This window comes from Bemisia tabaci, chromosome 9, assembly GCF_918797505.1.
Source record: "Bemisia tabaci chromosome 9, PGI_BMITA_v3".
Taxonomy (NCBI): domain Eukaryota; kingdom Metazoa; phylum Arthropoda; class Insecta; order Hemiptera; family Aleyrodidae; genus Bemisia; species Bemisia tabaci.
Genome location: NC_092801.1, coordinates 14,495,357 through 14,517,741, shown reverse-complemented (window position 1 = coordinate 14,517,741; position 22,385 = coordinate 14,495,357). Strand labels below are relative to the sequence as shown.

At 39.1% G+C, this 22,385-nt stretch overlaps 1 protein-coding gene across 1 annotated transcript; it reads right to left on the bottom strand.

The window, feature by feature from the left end:
• Nucleotides 1-11,691, bottom strand: LOC109038203 (uncharacterized). The gene is made up of 4 exons (XM_072304090.1): nucleotides 11,450-11,691; nucleotides 2,796-4,650; nucleotides 1,363-1,685; nucleotides 1-1,261 (listed from the first exon to the last, which is right to left on the bottom strand). The coding sequence occupies exons 2-4, from the start codon at nucleotides 3,309-3,311 to the stop codon at nucleotides 1,249-1,251; spliced, it is 852 nt and encodes a 283-aa protein (XP_072160191.1). The 5' UTR covers nucleotides 3,312-4,650; nucleotides 11,450-11,691; the 3' UTR covers nucleotides 1-1,248.
• Between the last annotated feature and the right edge of the window lie 10,694 nt (nucleotides 11,692-22,385).

The window sequence follows — 22,385 nt, the reverse complement described above, 5'->3', positions numbered from 1 at the left end:
TACACAAAGAGAACAATCAAACAGGCATGATTTCTTTCAATGCCTTCAGACATATTTCTACATGAAACAAGTATTACACAAAATCTCACAGTCTTTTTAATCCCTAATAGATAAAACATCTCAGAACTTTCTCTGCACAAAAAGAGATCTCTCACTAGATTCTCAGTGGCGTTTGAAACTGTAACTTACCACGCCACAACTCAACCGTTTATGTTACCCCCTCAGTGGTTGGTTAACGACGATGCCGAACAGGGCTTTTGGATCACCCTAGCCCTTCCTTAGCGCTTTTATCAGAGACAAGAAACCTTCCACTAGTATCTTGACAATGGTGGAAGCTGTTTCTTTCGGGACTTGAACATTTAACTGTCGACCTACCTACTTGGTCGATGGTTAACGACGTGTCGGCAGTTTCGTTTTGCAAAAAAACGGAAGTTCGGGAAACTTTTTTGGCTCATAAAGTCACCCGAAGTTCATCATCTACCGTGTAGGTAGGTCAACAGCCGAAAAAAAAGAGTGATGGCTGTTGCTCTCTTATAATTGTCCATAAGGAAGTGTTGAGTGGAGATGTTGCATGTGTGAGGAATTTGCGATTTGACTGTTGATTCTTACGTAAAAGTTCGCGAGAAACACGATGGTGCCCCTGGTTTTCTCTAAAATCAACTCCCAAGCTCAAAAAAAGCCCTCTAGTTGCGGCCAAAATGGCCGGGGATATCCCACGCTATCCTGAGAGTCCACCTCTGCATCAAGACAAACTCTCCATGCATAGATAGGGAGCAAATACATTGACGGGGCTGCCACTTTATTTGGGGACTCCAAAACTGAAAACACGGCAACCCTGCTAATGTATTTGCTCCCTATCTTCGCATTGAGAGTTTGTCTTGATGTAGACGTGAACTCTCAGGGTAGCGTGGGATATCCCCTCCATTTTGGCCTCAACTTGAGAGCTTTTTTTGAGTTTGGGAGTTGATTTCAGAGAAAACCAGTGGCTGCACTATCGTGTTTCTCGCAAAATTTTGCATAAGAATCAACAGTCAAATCGCAAATTCCTCACACATGCAACATCTCCATCGTCCATGAGGAAGTGTTAAATTCCTGGACGTAAAGGCTTCCACCTGTCGCCAAGAGGCCAGTGGAGGGGCTTTTGTCTCTGTCTATCCATGGAACCTAGAGTCGGTCCTCCGGAAGAACCACAGGACGACGATGCCGAACGGGACTTTTGGATTACCCTGTAGCCCTTCCTTAGCGCCTTCATCCATTAGACCTGGAGTCGGTCCTCCAGAAGAACCACAGGACGACGATGCCGAACGAACGGGACTTTTGGATGACCCTGTAGCCCTTCCTTAGCGCCTTCATCCATGAGACCTGGAGTCGGTCCTCCAGAAGAACCACGCGACGACGATGCCGAACTTGAGGGCGGCGGCGGTCCAGAGGGCGGCGGCGATGCCGAAGGGGGTCCTGGACCAGAATCCGCCGATGACGACGCCGGTGAGGAGGAGGATGGGGGCGGCCGTCCGGCGGTTCCGCTCCACGTTGCTCCCGAGCCCGGCGAAGAGGTTCCGGTCGGAGAAGAGGTCGCAGTAGCTGCTCGTCAGCACCACGCTCGTCAGGCCGGAGTACTCGAGCGCCCGGCTCGCCACTGCTTGACCGCTCGACTGGAACGCCACCAGGGAGAGAGGAACCAGGACCTGATTCAGGAAACACCAACAATTGGACGTATTTCTACCAAACAGACCTATGTGGAGGTGAGAAATATGGGGTGTGCTCGTTGAAGCTGCATAAGAAGCAATGTAAAATGGGCGTGATTCCTTTTGAAGAATTGGATAAGCGGTATTTTACATTCTATCAAACAGAACTATGTGCCAACTGAATGCGAGATTCATGAGCCGCGGGCATGGCAAGAGAGCGTTGTGCACAGGGCTCATGAGTTACAACGCCCCGACGACGATCTTCCCCTCGTGCGTGGTCTCGATCATTGCCGCTGACGTCACTGGCGCTTTATTATTCTCATTCACTCTTACGCAAAGAGAACTAACGAGCACACCCCATATTTCTCACCTCCACATAGTTCTGTTTGGTAGAAATACGTCCAATTATAGTTTAACAAGTTTCATATCGGACGGATTTCTGTTAAACGGAACTAGAGACGAGTGAGGAAGGATAAAGTACCTGTATACGGGAGATACAAAACGAAGGACATTCTACAAAAGTAGGAAAATTTTAAGAGAAACAAAACATTAATTACTGACCCGGTTCGTCATCTAAGGGTAAAAAATAGTGAATGTAATTATTCTTTGATAAAACATATATCATATTGCTTAAAGCCGCTCCTTATTGTCCACACCGAAAAAAAGGATGCTGACTTGACATTCTAGATGTAAAAAGCGTGTGACATCTCACAAAACGCTGAGTTAACCGCCACAGCATTTAGTTTTACATCTTGACATTGCTGAAGTAACTGCCACGGCGCTTCATTCAGCGTTTTGTGAGTTGTCGCACACTTTTTTACAACTAGAATGTTAGTCAGCATCCTTTTTTTTCGGTGTAGTGCACTGAAAAAAATGTATGCTGTTTCAGCACCTAGGATATCAAAAATGTGTCTGGTAATCTGAGATGCTACCTTGATTGCCCACGCAGTTAAATTTGCATTCATAGGTTGTAAAGTTAACTGTGAGGGAAGTAAAGGCAGCATCTTGGGATCACCAGACACATTTTTGACATCCTAGGTGCTGAAATAGCATATTATTTTTTTCAGTGTGGTCTATTCTGTGATGAGCGAAACTGAGCGACTTCCTTACCTGCCAATGTAGTTCTCCGGGCTTGACAGGCGGCGCCAGCAGCACAATGAGCGCAGCCGCCACAATCATAGAAAGCTGGACGGTGAAGCTGAAAACCAGGACCCAGCGCTTGGTCGGCGTGAAGACCCTGTGGAGGCGGCTGAACCAGAAGGACCCGACGCAGAAGGACGCTATGCTGGAGGCGGACTTGATCCACCGCGTGGAGGCCCCCGGGTCGACGATCCCGAGGCCCACGTAGACCGTGTTCCCGGTCTGCATGGAGACGAAGGAGCCCCAGACGGCGGTCGCGAAGGAGTCCAGGAGACCGGTGATGATGTAGCAGATGAGGAGGACCAAGTCCCCGTGCCGCTTCGTGACGCAGGTCGTCATGTGACGCCGGAAGGAGGGCTTCTCGCCGCCGGAGAGAGGGGTCGTCGTCGAGGCGATGGAGATCGCAGAGGCGGTCGTCGTCGTGGCGATGGAGATCGTGGAGGCGGCCGGGTTGGGCGCGGCGTTGGTTGACCCGTAGTTGGTCATCTTGGACACCGTGGTTCTGGAGTTCGTATTTGTGACGGTTGCTCAAGTTATTTTAACTAGATTACTGAAATTACTTTCTTGATGAGACGAATATAGTTGATTATTTATTGTTCCTGTAAAACAAAATCAGAATTGTCTGATCATTGCTTCTAAATGATCAGATTTCAACACGTTGTTCTGCGCGCAGATTATTATGTATTTAAAGTTTTATGAAGGAAAAACATACTTATACTCAATCACAATGCACTGCTGAACGAAATTTTGAACCGAGGGCGCAGTTACAAACGTCACTGATCACTGGAATATCTAACAATCACAAGTTTAGTTCATTAGGGTGTTGAATCTATCAGTATTTTAAAATGATAATGAAAATAAGGCTAAAAACAAGGAAAGTACACTTTGATTAAGAATTAAATCGCTAAAATTGAACGGACAGTTAAAAATTAAAAAATAATTAAAATAATTAAACGGACAAATAATTGAGTGAGGAAAGATTGAGTTTTTAAATTCTAGCGATTTTGTTTATTCTTAATTTACAAAGGTTGACTTACGTAAGTAACTTGCATGTAACTTTTACCCTACAGTTATCGGAAGTAACCTCGAGTTAAGTTAGGTTAGGTAAGATCTTGAGTATGCGACTTGCTGAAGGTAACTAAAATGAAAGAAACTTATCATAAAAAAGTATCCGTGGTTACTGGTGTGGCTGAAATTAACTCTAATATTTGTACAATTATTACAACATCGAACACTATCAGTATACAAAAGTTTTCGATTTCAGTACATTATATACATATTTAAAAACTTAGCATTTAGAACCTGTTACATGCAATGAACACAATTTAAACTGCGCTGCCCTCAATAAACTTGTGGTTTAGTTCATTAGGGTGTTGAATCTATCAGTATTTTCAGAAAAGGCAAAAATTATTTTCTCAATATAGTTTACCCTAGACAATCAACACTAATTAACGTCAATATGTTTTGACAAATTAAAATGCATAACATTTTTCCATTTTCGGAGCTGAAAAATTAAGCTGATCGCCTGTTTTGACCCTGATCTGTTGGAGGATTAGGATTCTGCCCAGTGATATCGGTAAAGTACAAGGAGGACTCTTAGTTGTCGTATATTCCTTAAGTTGCACTGATAACTCATTCGTGGTTAAGCTATCTATCGGCACGAGCGTCAGTTGAGTTCGCACACTAACGAGGATCCAATAATATCGAATTTACAGCATCCACTTCGAGTAGTTTTTGTGTTGTCTTGAGATATATTTGATGTATTATTGCTTGTGTTGTCTCTTTGCTTAAACTTCAGCTCTATAAAGCTCAAGATCCATTTCACCTGCAATCATAAAATAGGAAGTTATACTTAGATCTACTGAGAAAGCTGCGTAAGACCTTAGCAAATGTTCATCGAAACAGAAACTAGCTAAAAAAAGAGGTAAATGCCATATCCGGGTTCGAAATTGTAAGATTGAAATACTATTCAAAGCCTCTGCCTTTGAAGAAATGTATTTGATCACGTGCCACTTCCCATAAGTAAATTTCCTCCCCACCAAAGCACCAAACACGCCTTTGGCGTTGCTATCTATGCTTTCAAGAATATTGCGCTTTGAAAAAATCACGTCTACATTTTCCTGTTTCCTAACTGTCTTGAAAAAACCCGAGATCTGTGGAAGGTAGAGCGCCTCCAATGATGTCTATAGGCAACACAAACAACCATTGAGTACTAATAATTGTATTCAAGCTCAATTTACGGCGCTACGTTACAGCTTTCCAATCCATTAGTCTCATTTACTGACATATAATGGCCTCGTTTTCTCTATATTTCTGCACGATGCACATAATTTACTACATCAATTTCTTTACCAAATTAACTATACCTAATTTCATTTATATTTTCTTTATTTTCTTGACTCCAGGATCACAGAGCGGAAATTATTTTCGAAACGCTGCGTAGCGATGATCAAAAATACAATTTGACTTTTTACGCATAATTGGTAAAATACCATTGTTGACTGTTTACCTGTGACACACATATCAAATTATGAATAATAAAGCGCAACATAAAGGATTTGCACAGGAGAGTGTAAAAAAAGGGGGGGGAGAAAAATTTGAGGGTGCAAAGCCCCGATGTATTCACCATATTGATATTATTGGATTTATATATTGACATCAGTTATACCGCTTGGCCTCAGATATTTCAGCGATGGGATGTCATACATTTCTGCTTTAAAACTCTCATACTAATACCTAGATCATCTCTCAAAAATTGGAATAAGTCTACTGGTGAAAGTTGGAGCGTTCTTGTTAGCGTAGGTTATTCGCTAATTGCTTTTAGATCAACCAAAGCAAAATAATTTGACGCTGCCATTATTTCGTTGAACAACTCTCATCATTCAAATAGCTGCTGCGTCAAAAAATACTTCATCGCCGCTTTCCTCTCCTGAGAGAATATTTTCATCTCAACATTTCAATTGAGTCCTCCTATCTATTTTTTAATGGTTTTAAATCATCTCGCTATTGAAACGTTATTAATAACTCGAAGAGCCCATTGTTCCTAAAGTAATTAATTAGGACTTGATTATTCCACTGCTTTAAGGTGGTGCTCTGCGTATTCCCCCTCTAAGTGTGTCTGTGTCCCCAAATTAGAATCTTGGCAACTTAGTTCACATTGGATGAGGGTGTATAAGATGCGTTTTTACTGAGGAATTGCCAAAAAAATGTCTCATAGGTTATTATACAGCTTGTAAAAAAATCCTCAAAATCAGCGTATTTTTCGAAAGAATTGGCTTGGTATCCACATAGAAATGTGCGAGACCAAAAGACCCATATTTATTGTATTGATTTCCACACGGAGAAAAAAACCTCTTGCGTGGGACCCGAAGTTTGGGTCATATGGATCTCTGAAGTTTTCGGATTGAGCATCTGAACACTTTAGGTCTATCTGCCGAGGTTCGGATCACACATCTGAAACTCCAGTCCTTACATCTGAAGTACTTCAGATGTGAGCACCGAAGTTTTTCGGATGTGAGAAACGAAGTTGTTTGGATGTGAAAACCGAAGTTACTTCAGATGTAAGAACTGAAGTTTCAGGAGATGCGTGATCTGAACCTCGACAGCTAGACCTAAAGCGTTCAGATGCTCAATCCGAAAACTTCAGAGATCCATATGACCTAAACTTCGGGTCCCACGCACGAGGTTTTTTTCTCCGTAAAGATAGATCTTGATCGCTGCTCAAATTAAAATGAATCCAAAACAATTATTTTGTCAACTGTGGATTAGTCTCCTCGACCTTGTGTGACACTTTCGAGTGGGTGCTATTATACATCGCCCCTCTGACGTGAAGCGTATCTCTATTACCGCATGAGCCGCGAGAAGCATAGAGTTATCTAGAGCACAGAGGTCATGTGGAAACAGAGGCGCGCCCTCTAGTCAGAGGAGCAACATTACTGATCTTTGGCTACTTGAAGTGAGGCGAGGATCTTATCTGTGGCGTGGCGTGCTTTGCGATTTATCGATTGATCCGCCATTCAAACTGTTGGAAAAGGATCGATAAACAGGGTGTTCGAAACGAACACCTTAATAATCGATTCTTTACCATAGCTTCAAATGGGGAAATATCTATAATCGATCATTGACGGCTCGATCCTGGATCTTATCTATGTTCTCCCAGAGAGTGAATTGGTAATCATAGCAACTTATCTGACATGGTCCGGACGTTAGCCAAATATATTCTCACGCTAATCTTGCCGATTGATCTCTTACATTATTAACGATACATCATTGTTTTTATCCATGTTCTCCTAAAGAGACTAAATAAGTAACCGTAGCAACTTATCTGACATGGTTCGGACAGGACGTTAGCCCAATACATTCCCACGCTATAATCTTGCCGATTGATCTCTTACATTATTAACGATACATTTTGTTTAAGATAAGCACCTACTCAAGTTGCACTGTCCGCAATGGAATTTTTGCGCAGCCTTCCTGTTATCTTTGAAGTATTTAAGAAATTAGAATGGCAAAGATACGGTGTTCAGCTTGAAAAGTGTACGTGTATATTCAAACGCGAGTTGTAAAAGTGGCCGAAATGCAGAATGAGATGTTTTTTTTCGCTTATAAATATACCTCACTACAGACCTGACCACGATAAATGAAATCAGTTCATTCGTTTCGTATACTTTATTACTTACAGACATAGTTGGAAACCAAAGGGGGCGGCAAATTTTGCAATCTTTTTGAATGTAGGTATCAAAAAAAGAGAGGGAAAAATCGGATTCAGAAAATAAATTACACACGAGAAAAGGCGACAAAATCTCTCATTTCCTGAGAGTGAAAGTATAGTAATTTCTAATTTTGTCGTCTTTCGGTGATACAAGAGACAACACCTTTAGTTAGTCGAGTTAAGAGAGAAACCTAACACGCAATTTGACTTGGAACGGAGCGGCCCGGCGGTCGGCATGAAACACATAGCGCCTATGAGACTGCATGCATACTTCACGCATTGCTCCGAACACACTGCGGTCAGCAGCCGTCGGCTTGAAACGCATAGCGCCTACAAGACTGCTTGAATACCTCACGCATTGCGCCAACACAGTGCGGTCGGTGCGGCGGTGGAAGTTAAAATTTTTAACCACATTTATGTTTGTTCTTTCATTATTTTTTGGCTCATTTCTTATAAATGGAGGACCTTGTCCAAACAGGGATGGGTTTACAGAACTGAACTTTTGTTAGTGTTGACAGCAGGGCTTTTACAAAAAATGTGCCCAACGCGAGTAAGCGCGTCTTATACACCCCTCCCCCACCGACACGTTCACTTAATGGTTTTATAGATCGTATTCGACAGATCACACAGGAGAGATTATATTGATATTGATTGGATCAATATGTAACCAAAGCCTCAAAAGTCAATTTAGAAATCTGAGGTAACCGGGTCTTATGTGATCGAATTTTTAGTCTCTCGAGTAGCAAATGGCAATGAAAATGAAATTGTTAGGAATTTTCTCAGTTTCAGCTTTTCCAAATTAAATCCTAAAAATTTGGTTTGAGGTTATGTTCTATTGTTTTGAACCAAATGATGTATTGAACCACTATCGAATACGATCTATTGATGTTTCAAATCAAATGAGAAGGGGGCGAAAAAACACAGGCGGCATGTAGGTAAATCCGGCCCTGGCATACACATGAAATTTTCACTACAGATACGCGGGACAAAAGTTTAGACAGAAAATGTATTTTAGAGAGAAAACACCGCTTTTTGTAACTGTAGATTCACTGTTATTTTATTATCTCTATCCGTCATGAACCGAAAATCAATTATGCTCAAATCTGTTCCCAGGATATTTATTTATTGCTCCATATATCTGCCGCAGTTCAAATTGTGTTGGGTAGCTAGTGCTATGGATTGAAAATAAAGAAAAACTTACTTTAAAATGTTTTTATGAAAAGTTTCTTTTCTTTACTTTTCGGCCTTGGCCATCTTTATTACTTTAATAAAACACATTTAATTTAAATTCTTCTTCATTTTTAATCAATGGCACTGGCTACTCCATAACATAATTACGTTCGTTGCCATCACCAAAAAATGTTGTACATCAGCGCATTCAAAAATAGTTCAAATGTTCAATGAACTATTTCGACGGTAGGTGAAACCACCACACCACGTACCTCGGTTTATTTCGACGTTGCAGACTTCCTGTCATACTTTATTTTGTGAATGGCAAACTACTGAACGTCGATTTTTAAACATTTCTGTGATTTTTTTTCTTTATGAAAAAAAAACTCTATGGAATCTTCAAGTTTGATATTGAATTGTTCTCTTTCAAATAAATAAAATAGGAGCAGACATTCTTAAATACCGTTAACGAGATACCTGATCTGGTCACCGTCGTTTATAGGTCGCAAAGATCTTTCTACAACTTGGTTGTGGGAAACAGCGTAAATTGAATCTTGATATATCCGTAAATACACCTTTTATCAAAAATTCAGTTGCAGAAAAAATTTTCTCTGCTTAATATCGTCTATCTGGTAATTTACTTATGATTTCAACTTACAATATGCAAGTACCTATTTTAATTTGATTTACGAATCAAATATAGAGGAATACACCGATTCGATATTTCATTTCCATGCATTTAATGAAGATAGTACCTCACTGAAAAACATTTCTCGGCGTTTTTACCAAGGTCCGTTAGTACCTTTACTATCTCACTTTTTTTTACCAATTATTGGTAATTTTACCATGACAGACTGGTAAGCTTACCTAAAAACCGGTATTTTTACTGTTTTTTCCAGGTAAGAATACCACTTTTATTGGTAATTAATTCCCGGTATCTTTGCCATTTTATCTCGGTGATTCTACCACAGTCGATAAAAAATATTGGCGTTTTTACCAAGGTCCAGTAAAATTACCGAAAAAGCTCAATAATTTTACCGAGATTTCTCGTTAAAATTACCAATTCCATAAATGGTAATTTTACCAAGAAAAAACTAATATAAGATATATAACTAATATAAACTAAAATAGAACCCTGAATTCTTGGTAATTGTACCCTTTTCTTAGTAAATACACCGAGATTTATTTTTCAGTGCTACAAGTGCATAACTAGCTCAAAAACTATAACTGAAAACCACATGTAATCTTTTAGCGACTGCGTTGCAATCTTGATTTCTCACAGACGTCCTTTATCTATATATGTAGCTATGCGCAGTAGTCTATTCCGCTGAACTTGACTTTAAAATTGTCCCCAATTATTGCATAACCGTTTGATAACAACGCAGTCATACTCGAGAGAGAGTCATTTCGTTCTAGAAGTACAGATAGCTCTTCTATTTCTTCTACGAATGACTAGGGCATAGCCCTGTTTGTCAGGCCGTCCGGTATCGAGCATAATAAACTATTTAAAAATAAAAAATCTAAAAATCACTAAACAAGTACAGACATAACTATCTATAATGTGTCACGCCTAATGAAGGAGTGGGGTTACTTCTCTGGCGTTATTCGCTTTAAAATAAATTTTTCAAATATTGTATTTCAATTTCTTTTGCTTTTCGGACGCTCTAGTCCGATGTCATTTGCTTTGAATGTTGGTTAATAGTCTGCGTCACCTACTATTGCAACCACTGCTCTTTTCAGCAAAGGCTCAAAACATTGTTTAGCTGCGCTCCATCAAACAAATGACATTTTTTAATACTTTTGTAGTAGGCGAAATCTTGAATAAAACTTTAAAAAAAAATATGAAAAAAATGAAAAATGCGTGGTAGCTTCCGAGATTGTATTTTGGGCTGTGAATCTAAAATGTCCTTAGTTTTTTTAAAAACGCACCCATTTTCCTTGTAGAAACCCGTGTTTTTAGAGGGGGAGTCTCTATTTTTGGAAAATTGATGGATAAATGGGAAAAACTGGAATCATTTTATCATAGCTTTAAAAAATATACCAGAAACAACCATTGTATCCCTAGTGTTTTTAAACGGAAAAAGTCCAGTTCTTGTTACTTTTCCCTTAGAGATAGTTCTTTTGACTGCTCAGTTTGTTGCAATTGTTTTCTCCTTGCAGTAGATAGATTGGTAGGAGCCAAACAAAGTATTAATTTTTTACTTTGACACTTTAATTCCAGAACTTTACCTACTCCTACAAAGACCACACTGGAAAAAACAAAAAACACATTGGATCTAGAGTCCAGACTCTTAAAAACATTTCTTGAAAACATTGACAAGAAAAAGGACTCTTGATTCAATCAGAATCAAGCTTAAATCAAAAGGAAATCCGATCAAATTAAGAGGCTTGTTTCTTGATTTAAGCTTGAATCTGATTGAATCAAAAGTATTTTTTCTTGTTGATGTTTTTAAGAGTCTGGACTCTAGATCCAAAGTGTTTTTTTTTTTTTTTTTCCAGTGCAGTGTTTAAAAATTGGGACAGTGCTTTAAAATAAAGAGAAGAAATGAAGCGAATTAAGTCGTAGAGGCTCCATTTGATAGCATGATAGAAAAAACGAATGTGCAGAAATTCGAAGTTGTTTACTTTAAGATAAACTGAATGCAGAATGCATCAATCAGAGCTGTTATCACACATTGACACGCAAAATTTTAGTGCGTCTGCGTACACTAATGAACCAGTCAATGAATGAAAAAAAACATACCTGATGTTCAGCCCGAAGGGATATTCCACACGATCATAAATATCTCACTTACAATTATGCGTGAAAAAAATCCATAACAAATACAAAATTCCAGCACTATCGTTCGGATGTTCGATCGGAAACTTGCCGAGAAAGAAATACCGATCCACGTTGTGTACTTAACGGCATAATCTAATCGACTACCTACTCGTACCGCGAGTTTTCCCCGCAGCTTCACCAAATCGTGACAGAGTGTTTATGTGTGCGTGAGAGGTGAGATATTCGAATTCAAATCGGACTCGTAATCTCAGCACCCGACTGCGAGGTGCGAGGTAGAGGGGAATTCAGCGTAGAACAAGCGGTATCTTCCGAGATTGAAGGCGCTTGGTTCAACTGGTTCAACTATAAGGTCAATACTGCAGCCCTAGGGAAAAACGTCGCATGAGCCTTCAGGCGTTGCCAAATTTCCTTTGATAAAACACACATTTTTTGATAAACTTATGAATATTTTTCCTCCAATTTTTCAGATAATTTTGTCCTAAATGTCACGTAAAGTTCTTGAAAATTTCGTGGGAAAATGTGCCTAACTTTTCTCAAAAATTAGCATTTTATCGAAGGAATTTTAGCAACTCTCGAATTTTCATACAGCGTTCCTTCTCAGGACGGCAGAATAATGGAGTATCTTTATTGAAAAAGTCGAGAAAAATGGCCATGGATGTCATATAGACCATTAGGAGCCTCAAAAATGGCGGTGAATCAAGGTGGAACTTAGGTGTCCTTAAAGCTCCATAATGCTTAAGATGAATGAGCATTGCTGTACTCGAAATAAAAATAAAAAAAAAAAAACTCACGAGGATCAGCTTCATAGACATCTTGATCTCACTGGCAGAAGATATTGCTTCTTTTTCAAATACATAGATGATCATCGATGATAGTTTCTCGCGAAAATTACCAGTTTGTTAAATTAAAATTAATCTTCCTGTCTCCACTCGCCTGCCTAAATCGCCTAAATCGCCGCCTAGCTATCCAACTTTTTACGTAGAGTCTCGCATTTATGACAAGGTATTTGACTACCGCGTATTTGAAGGCGCTTTTTGGAGTGTTGAATATATGGAAAAGCCAAAATTTCACCGATTCGCAGACGATTTTCTTTCACTCGGTGGATTTACTACCTTCGTTATAATAGCTCCTAGGTGCGGAAAAAATTATTTCATATTAGACTCAAAGGAAAAATTAGTGCCTCCAGTTTGTAATCCCTCATTCCGTTCTACTTTCTTCTGCCTCTTCAGCGGGCTGGTTATTAAAATTGATGGACAAATCTATGGACAAAGAAGCGGGATAAATTGAGCATTCCTATCGATCGAAACGAGTGGCTATTATAGGCTGAGGGTAAAAATGATGGACTAACCATAGGGTATCGCTCGGGATTGCCGTTAGTTATAGTCTGTTACTGATCTACTTTTTCCATTGTGACTACAGCACGCTTCCACCAATAGGGTCACTCCACGTTCTCTTTGCCCTCTTTGCCTATTGCTTTTTCTATCAGCTTCAATGAGAATCCCGCAGGCTCCATCATTCTGAAGATTTTAGACGAGGCACTTCAAACCCCTGAACAGTCACTGACTGCACACTGGAAAAAAAAAAAAAAAAAAAAAAACACATTAGATCTAGAGTCCAGACTCTTAAAAACATCGACAAGAAAAATACTCTTGATTCAATCGGATTTAAGCTTAAATCAAAAACCAAGCCTCTTAATTTGGGCGGATTTCCTTTTGATTTAAGCAAACATCTGATTGAATCAAGAGTCCTTTTTCTTGTCAATGTTTTCTTCTGGACTCTGAATCAATGTAATTTTTTTTCCAGTGCACGCTTTCATGCATAACTTAGAATTTGAAAAATGGTGTGAGAACAAAAAACAACTAAGGAATTTTATTTAAAAAATGTTATAATTAAGGCAGTATCTATGTACAGATTTATTTTCAAAATATCACAAAAAATACAAATGGAACCTATCGTGTTAGGATCGGATTGATAACTTTCATTTTTTTTTTATTTTTACAAAATATAGGTAATGCGAAAACGCAAAACAGAGATGTGCCCGAGAAAATCAGAATATGATACATGAAGGATTTTATTTGAACACTAGTCTCTGCATAATTTTTTATTGGCGTACTGTGGTTAATTTTTGCATTGTGCTTGGCTACGATATCTGTGTTGAGTATTGAGGTTGCATTAAGACAATTAGTCAGGAACTCAAAAATATGGCAAATCGTTGCATTAGCTCTTCAACAAGGTTCTGATTTTTGGTACAGTCACATTGTATAGCCGCAACTTATTACGAGTTAGAGCAACTATAACTGGGGTTAACTTTGTCTCGGATTTTTGGTAAGGAAATTGGCTAAATATTGAATGGGTTCGTCACACGCAAGAGATGATGCCGCGTGAATTGAAATTAAAGAAATAAAATGGGACAAAAATTACGATGGTCGCCAAAAATTGCCGCAAGTTGTCGCAAGTTGCCGCAAGTTGCCGCAAGTTGCCGCAAGTTGCCGCAAGTTGCCGCAAGTTGCCGCAAATTTCCGTTGCTTAGTTCAAGATACAGTGACTTGAAACTGTCCTGCGACGCGAGAAACTCTGTAAAGAGCGTAACAAACTATGAAAAAGTTGCAATATAGAATAGATTGCCGACTTTTTAAATTTGACACCATCAAGGCGTTTTACCTCCATAAAATCTACACACACGGCTGTATATCTCTTGCACGCAACAAAGTCATTTTCGCGGACTCCGAAGTCATTTACATCCCTAAGAAGAATTCAATTAGATAATTATATGGCGCTCACTGAATAATATTCGAAATACCAGACTGATTGTATTTATATAAAGATGACCCACCAAAAATAAGATTTCACAACTTCTGTCGTATTCCTGGAACAACAAATGAGCTATCGTGTTCGCCGGTGACAAAATGGGTGGAGTCAATAATTTTCATACAAGTTTACGATTACATTATTTTGTACCTACAAGAATTAAATAAATAATATTCACTATCCGGAATGAACCATGGAATAATTGATGTTCAAAGTCTTACGCATTCATTGAAACGAAAAAAGACTCAATTTTACAGATTTTTTCGGTGTCATCACAACCCAACTTCACAACATCATAGGTAATGCATACATATTTACTGGGAGGGGAAAACATCAACACAAAAATCAACAATAAAAAGCAAAAGTTCACCGGCAGGCAGTTTGACGTCAGTCTCATTCCTGATCAGGTCTTTGACTTCAAACTGATCGTATACCCTTAGATTGATATCATATTGATGTTATAATGTCGTCCTGCCAACTTCACATTAATATTGCCCCGATGTGAATGTGGCATCACATTGATTGTATGTGTGATAAAAAATTCTGATGTCATTTTACACCCTGGATTCTTCCGTTTTTGGGGCCGGTGGCGTGGCATGCTTTGCGGTATATATGGAAAAGGATCGATAAAAAGGGTGATCGCAACGAACACCTTAAAAATTGATTCTTTACCATAGCTCCAATTGAAAAAATATCGATAATCGATTGTTCACGCCTCACTGGAAAAAAAACACATTGGATCTAGAGTCCAGACTCTTGCAAACATTGACAAGAAAAAGGACTCTTGATTCAATCAGATTTAAGCTTAAATCAAAAGGAAATCCGCTCAAATTAAGAGACTTGGTTCTTGATTTAAGCTCAAATCTGATTGAATCAAGAATCCTTTTCTTTTCAATGTTTTAAAGAGTCTGGACTCTAGATCCAATGTGTTTTTTCTAGTGCTCGCCACTGTACCCTTCCCGCGTTATCATAAAATTGAGGCTCTTAGTTTAAAAACTGAAGATTACAAGACTCATTTTCGTCGTTGCAAAGCCGTCGCGACGTAAGATTGAAACAAAATGACGAATACAAATGCCAGAAATAAAACTAAGAACACCGATGTTCATGCTACTCGAAAGTCGACAAGGCCCGTGATACAATGTTGGTTCCAGAACGTCGGTCAATATTCGGCCGCTCGTAGATCGTTGCTTTTGGTTTTCTCTTATACGTCATTTTCGTCTGTTATTTTGTTTCAGCGTGAAATGGTCGCGAAATACCAACCTTGAAATGACTACGTTCTTTTTTCCGGGAAACGATGTATTTTCTGCACTGAAAAAAAAAAAAAAAACTCTGGCCGTGGATGCCGTACTTACGAGCTATTTAGACATACCGTCCGTGTTCTGGGCTCAGAGGCCGTAAATTCCGGGCGCAGCACCCGGAGAAATCGCAGCTCCGGCTCCAGCACCCGGAACTTTCAGCCTCTGAGCCCGGAACGGACGGTTTGTCTATATATAGACATACCGTCCGTGTTCCGGGCTCAGAGGCCGTAAGTTCCGGGCGTAGCACCCGGAGAAATCGCAGCTCCGGCTCCAGCACCCGGAAGTTTCAACCTCCGAGCCTGGAACGGGTGGTATGCCTGTAAGTCGCAGGCAAATAGTATAATCAGGCATTTCTTCAATTGCCTATGCAAATATTCAAATATTCTTAAGTAGAATGTAATTTCGATTATTTTCCTAATTTTAGGCAGAATAATTGATTACTTCAGTAAAAAAGAATTTTCTGTAAAAAATATCCTTCCAAAAAAACAAAAATATGATTTTTGTACAAAATTTCGGCCCAATCCAAAAAATGTCACTAATTACCAAAAACAAAAAAAAAAACCAGGCACCCAAAAAATATGATGGCAGTACCGTTTGGATTCATCATATAAAAGGAAATGATATCAAAACGGCCCAATTTTCTCTTTCATGCCCATGCAATATACCAAACACCCCAACTTTTTTCACAAAAAAAAAAAATAAATAAATAAATAAATAAATAAATACCTATAAGGTATGATGACCTGAACACGTTTATTGGATCCATCGATTTAAAGGAGTATGATATCAAATCGGCCCAACTTCTCTGAAATATGCCCATCTCGGATCAATAATTTTTTTGAGACCTTCCGACTCATCGCTGAGGAGACACTGATCATTACTTGACCCTTAGTATATATCCTTGTTTAGATGTCAAAGAGTTCCTTATGAGAACTGTAATGAATTTTTTTTTCTTTGAAGAGATAAAATCAAAAAATCGTCATAAAATTGAAAAAAAAATTCGAAGAAAAAAAAAGGAATGGGCCGGCCGGCCGTACATACAAGTGGTAGATAATATAGGGTGATTATCGTCTCTCTTTCACATATACATGAACAAGTATCATCGTCAAAAGGAGGATCAGTCCTTCTTGAAATCGTCATTGAAAGATAGACTGAAAGATATTCACACATGAGTGAACAACTTAACAACTTTCAAGCAATGCCATATTCTTTGTTTGTTTCTGATAGAAGGCCTTACAAACTACTGAACCTTGGCGTATTATTGCGAATATTATGTGCCTCCTACTTACAATGCTTCTTTCTTAGCAACTTCATGGATGTTGGCAAGACCGGGTCGGTCACCCATGCCAAAATGTTGGGGCATACCAATGTATCTACATTTCCCCCCTTTTTTTTTTGTACGTGCCGGCCGGCCCATTCCTTTTTTTTTCTTCGAATTTTTTTTTCAATTTTATGACGATTTTTTGATTTTATCTCTTCAAAGAAAAAAAATTCATTACAGTTCTCATAAGGAACTCTTTGACATCTAAACAAGGATATATACTAAGGGTCAAGTAATGATCAGTGTCTCCTCAGCGATGAGTCGGAAGGTCTCAAAAAAATTATTGATCCGAGATGGGCATATTTCAGAGAAGTTGGGCCGATTTGATATCATACTCCTTTAAATCGATGGATCCAATAAACGTGTTCAGGTCATCATACCTTATAGGTATTTATTTATTTATTTATTTATTTATTTTTTTTTTTTGTGAAAAAAGTTGGGGTGTTTGGTATATTGCATGGGCATGAAAGAGAAAATTGGGCCGTTTTGATATCATTTCCTTTTATATGATGAATCCAAACGGTACTGCCATCATATTTTTTGGGTGCCTGGTTTTTTTTTTGTTTTTGGTAATTAGTGACATTTTTTGGATTGGGCCGAAATTTTGTACAAAAATCATATTTTTGTTTTTTTGGAAGGATATCACGTATTTTTGGTATGACTTCTACGAAGTATCAGGCAAAGAGAGTTCCCATTTTAAATTTAAAAGTTGTTCCCGCGGGCGCGAGGCAGAGAGGAAACGACCCCCCCCCCCCCCCCCCCTCGAAAGCGGCCCACCTTTTTTTAAGGAATTTCGTTCAAACCGCATGTCAATAATCTGTAATCGTTCTCGAGACATCAGTAAGGAAGGATCCATATTTTTGGCACACCCTGTACGTCACAGAAAAAAAACCGCAGGTCAGTATTGAAATCGTGACAAAGTTGGGTCACTTGACGTAATGCCTAATTCTCATTGGCTACGAACGATAGAAACTACAGTAAAGCGCATTGACTTATAACGCAATCTAGGTCGCGCGGTAGGTAAGACAGCTAGCGGGGTAAATCAGGGTAAAGACGCGCCTTCCGCTTAGTGGATACATCCGGATATACGAACGAAAAGTACCCGTATCAGGCAACGGCACTGGCATGACAGGCATTTCCATTGTCTCGGTCTCGGACTTGCTGGGTGTTGCTGAGTTGCCTATCGTCCCGCCTGAAGGGACTCTAGTCTCGCCGAAATTTCCTAATGCGCAGTCTAAGCCGTAGATAGTGCATGCATAGAGAGGTTATGATAATTATGTTATTGTTTCGTTTTCGTTTGGAAATTTTGAATCGGGTTTGAGCAAAATAGCATTGCAATTTCAATTTCTCCTGGCTCCTGTCTCTTTTTCTATGTCATATTATTTCTGACATTAATAACAATATAACTTCTTGAATGGTTTTCTCATTGTACGCACGAGACATTTTCAATTTTATGCTGCCCCGAGGAATAATACTTCCAAATGTGACCATTCTTGATTTTGCATGATTCCTTCTCTCTCTAGGTACCTTTTTCGTTGTGAGTGAGTTTTCTTTTATGATTCTCTGATTACTGAGGGCACAATGCTTGGGCACAATGTGCCTGAAACGAAAAGTTGCTACTTACTTGTTTACTATGTGCATTCCTATCCAGACATCATATGAAATCATCTTGGTACTTGCGTTAAATCTTTCCGTTCATAAGGAGATGGTATACAATAAACTTTAGTTGTGATGACATAAATTTTCTCAACTGCATGCTGATTATTGAAACTATGTCAGTACGACAAGGCAAGACAGCCCTATCTTAACCGTGCAATATATCGCATTTCGATCTCTTATCAGACTGCTTCAAACTTTCAATAATCGGCCTGCTGCAATGAAATCCTTTTATAGCTTTCATCATTATGATTCTCCATTTGGCCATTCTGGTCAACTAGAGTCCACAAAGACACATTGACTTTAAACGCACAACAGGGTGAAAGGGAGAGTGCCAGTTTAACTAATAATGGGTTTATTTTCAATGATAAAATTAACCAGTCTATTTACTGTCACACCTTCAAAGTGGGTGAATGTGTCAGGCAAGAACCCTGATAATCAACAACTTCAGAGCTGCTCTTAATATAGGACTTCTATGTAATGTTCCATCTCCTGTGTACAGTAGGCACAAAACCAGGATTTACATTAGAGGCATCACCTGTGTTAAGGGATACCTTTTATGTCTTACATAATCCAACATTTTTTTTTTGGATTCTTGGAACTAATGATAGAATGCAAGCTAGATTCTGCAGCTCAGTGCAGGACCTCTATCATTTACGCTGCTTATACCTAGTTATGCCTGCCAGGTCCTTTGACCATTCGAATCGCAATTTCTCCGAGCTCCAATTTCATCATCAGTAATAACATTGCAAACGCGTGATACCGTCTCATAAAGACAGTAAGCAAAGTAAGTATTTATCAATATTTTTAGTTTAATGAGAGATGTCTCTAAAGCTATGGCATTCTGTATCTTGAGAAATGTGACCAGTTCACTCGTCATTGGAAAAGATAAACAGTAAAAGTTGATGCTTCCGCAAGCAAAAATTACAGTTACCACAACTGAAATTTCGATCTCAATAGCATGAATCTTCTGAACTGTAATGAAACAGTTTGATAACATTTCATTTTCAGGAGCCTTTATCTGCCAATGCTGGTCATACAGAGTCAACAGCGATTGAGTTTCAGTGTGTTATCAGGGTACAACAGAGAATACCACTTTAATTTTTGGTTTTCCTTTCAATAACATTTCATTTTTATGAGTCTGTATCTGCCAATTCTGGTCATGCAGAGTCGGCTGCAATTGAGTTTCAACGCACTATAAGGGTGAAACGGAGAGTACAATTTTGATTCTTTGTTTTACTTTCAAGGATGGAAAAAAACAGTCCATTTTCTGTCGCACCTTCAGGCATGAACTTTTCAGCTAAGGACTCAAATAAATGACAACTTAGGAGCCACTTGTCATGTATGGTTCTTCTGTATTAGTCCGTCCCTTTCGTACCGTAGACCGAGAACCAGAGGTTAGAGTATAAACATCACCTATATTCAAGGCTTAATTTTATATCCTATGCTATGTGATCCCTCTCATACGATTCTATCGAGCGAATGATTCTGCCGGTAAGTTAATTATGTGGAGCACCATCATATCTATGCTGGGAATTGCCAGGGAGATTCTGCAACCATCCGATTAAGGTAACTCTCACATCAATACAGTGGCAGGTAAAGTAAGCAGGTATTTATGAGAGATTTCTCAACTCGGGCATTCAATGCCCACTTTCTGTCAAAGAAGATGCTCTGTTGATATACTATTGCAGCCCAAAATATTAATTACAACTAATATTTTTAGTCGCCTCAGTCTCAATCGATAGCTTTCATTATTCTGCCAGTTCTGGCTACCCAAAGTCCACATCTAATGAGTTTTAACTCACTTTCAGGGTGTGCCAGAGAATTAATTCCTGTATCCATTTTCCGTGCCAAATAAACCAGCTAATTTTCTGTCGCACTCTCATAGTGGGTAAATTTGTCAGGCGAGGACTCAGATAATCTAGACGTCAGGCGGCACTGATGTATTATATCGAACAGCTGCTCTGTATTATTTCCTATATGTGGTAAGCAGTGACGGCAAGTTTACGTCTCCAGGTACTGCAAATTTTAGCCGATGTATAGAGAGGTTATCATCAAGGATATCCTGCATTAGTTATAGCATTTCAATTTTATCAAACCAATGAAATAGTAGCATACAGATACATACCTTCTGCAGAGGTCAATATGAAAGACCTTGATTTGAAGAATTTTATCCAAATACAGGCAAATTAGACGATTCAATCAACTTCTGACACAGAATCAAGGAGACTTGCTGATAATCAAATTAACAGTAATGTTTGAAGTCAAGTATCTTGGATGTTGTGACATTGAGTTGATTTCATTAACGGAGCGCTGCGTAGCTTCTTTGAGTAGACACATACGCACGACTGATTGGTGAATGCGTAAACCGCGTTTCCAATATAGAGCATTACAAGTCTATGAAAACATTGAGGCTTTATGCACCGATAGCATGATACACTGAGAAGAGACACATCAACTCCAGAGGAGTTCGGCTGCTAGCAAAATTTTAGGAGAAAGTGGAAACACAACTTCATCCCCACAAATTGAGACCCCGACAGACATCATCGTATTGAGGGAAAGGATGATTTTCTGGTGGATAGTTGTTGAATCTGATTAACGAGAAATAGTATCTAGGACTCACTAATATCATCAATTATTCATAAACAATTACTTGTAAAGATCACTAGATCCGGGCCGCTGGGAAGAAATAGCAGGTTGCGATCTGAGTAGGTACTTACTGTAACAGCACATGGTAACAGCTCATAGTAAGGGTGTGGGACTCATAAAAGGATTATATAGAAATGGATCCAGTTATCTTCGGCTACGATAAAATGGAAACACGCATCAATTAATCTATCTTCATCTTATTATTTCAATTAATCTTTCTTCTTCGTATTAATTATAAATATTTAAAGCCATAATAACAGTAGCATAACCTGAAATTTAACCTCTGGAGTCGGCGCTCACCATCCATCGCGCGGTTCTACAAGTTATTTTCAAATTCAAATGTGCTTGAAGAATTGAAGGACCCGCTCCTTCTTTCGATTAATTCTCCTTTCGACGCCCATGTAAGTCTGAAAACTTTTCAAAGGTTTGATCCTTGGAGTTTACAGATTCTAATTATCCCCAGTTTGATGGGTTTTATGCTACCCTTACCTCCACAGCCCTGGCAACATATCCGACTTTCAGAGCAGCAATAAACGACCTAATTATTAATTGTTCTCGATTACACCTCAACAATATCAAATTTCCAAAAAATCATTTTTAGTATATGTGACGCTGATTCGAAATATCTATACTTGTATGGGGTTTTTTTCTACGGTATAGCTGTAATGTCAGTGAACTAAACACGATGGTCAATCCCGCGGCCGACCGTTTCGCGGGCCCCGTATCTGCTCTCTGCTCATCAACAATTCCATCAGTGTCAGCTTTTGGGGTCCATGTCGTCAAAAACGATCGTCAAGTTTTGGGGTCCAAAATTTGTCGTTAAAGTTTAATAACTTTTTTAATATTTAACTAAAGTTAAAAAACGAGGGCATTACGAGTAGAGCTGAGCATACTCTACCCAAATATTATAGGGTTTTTGGGGTTTACTCTCCGACTTAATTAGTAGGAGAGCTTAATGGACCGCAAACCGTGCAGAAAAGCCCGGTCGCGTTGTTTCGTGTAAAACTAGTTAGGCAGCAGCCACCCGTCTTTTTTTTTTTTTTTTTTTTTTTTTTTTTTTTTTTTTGGGTCGTCATTTTTTAGAGGGAGTTTTTTAGGATTGGGCCGGGGTGGCTACCGCCACCTAGAATGGATTATGCAATAATATTTTAAACTATTTTCAGCT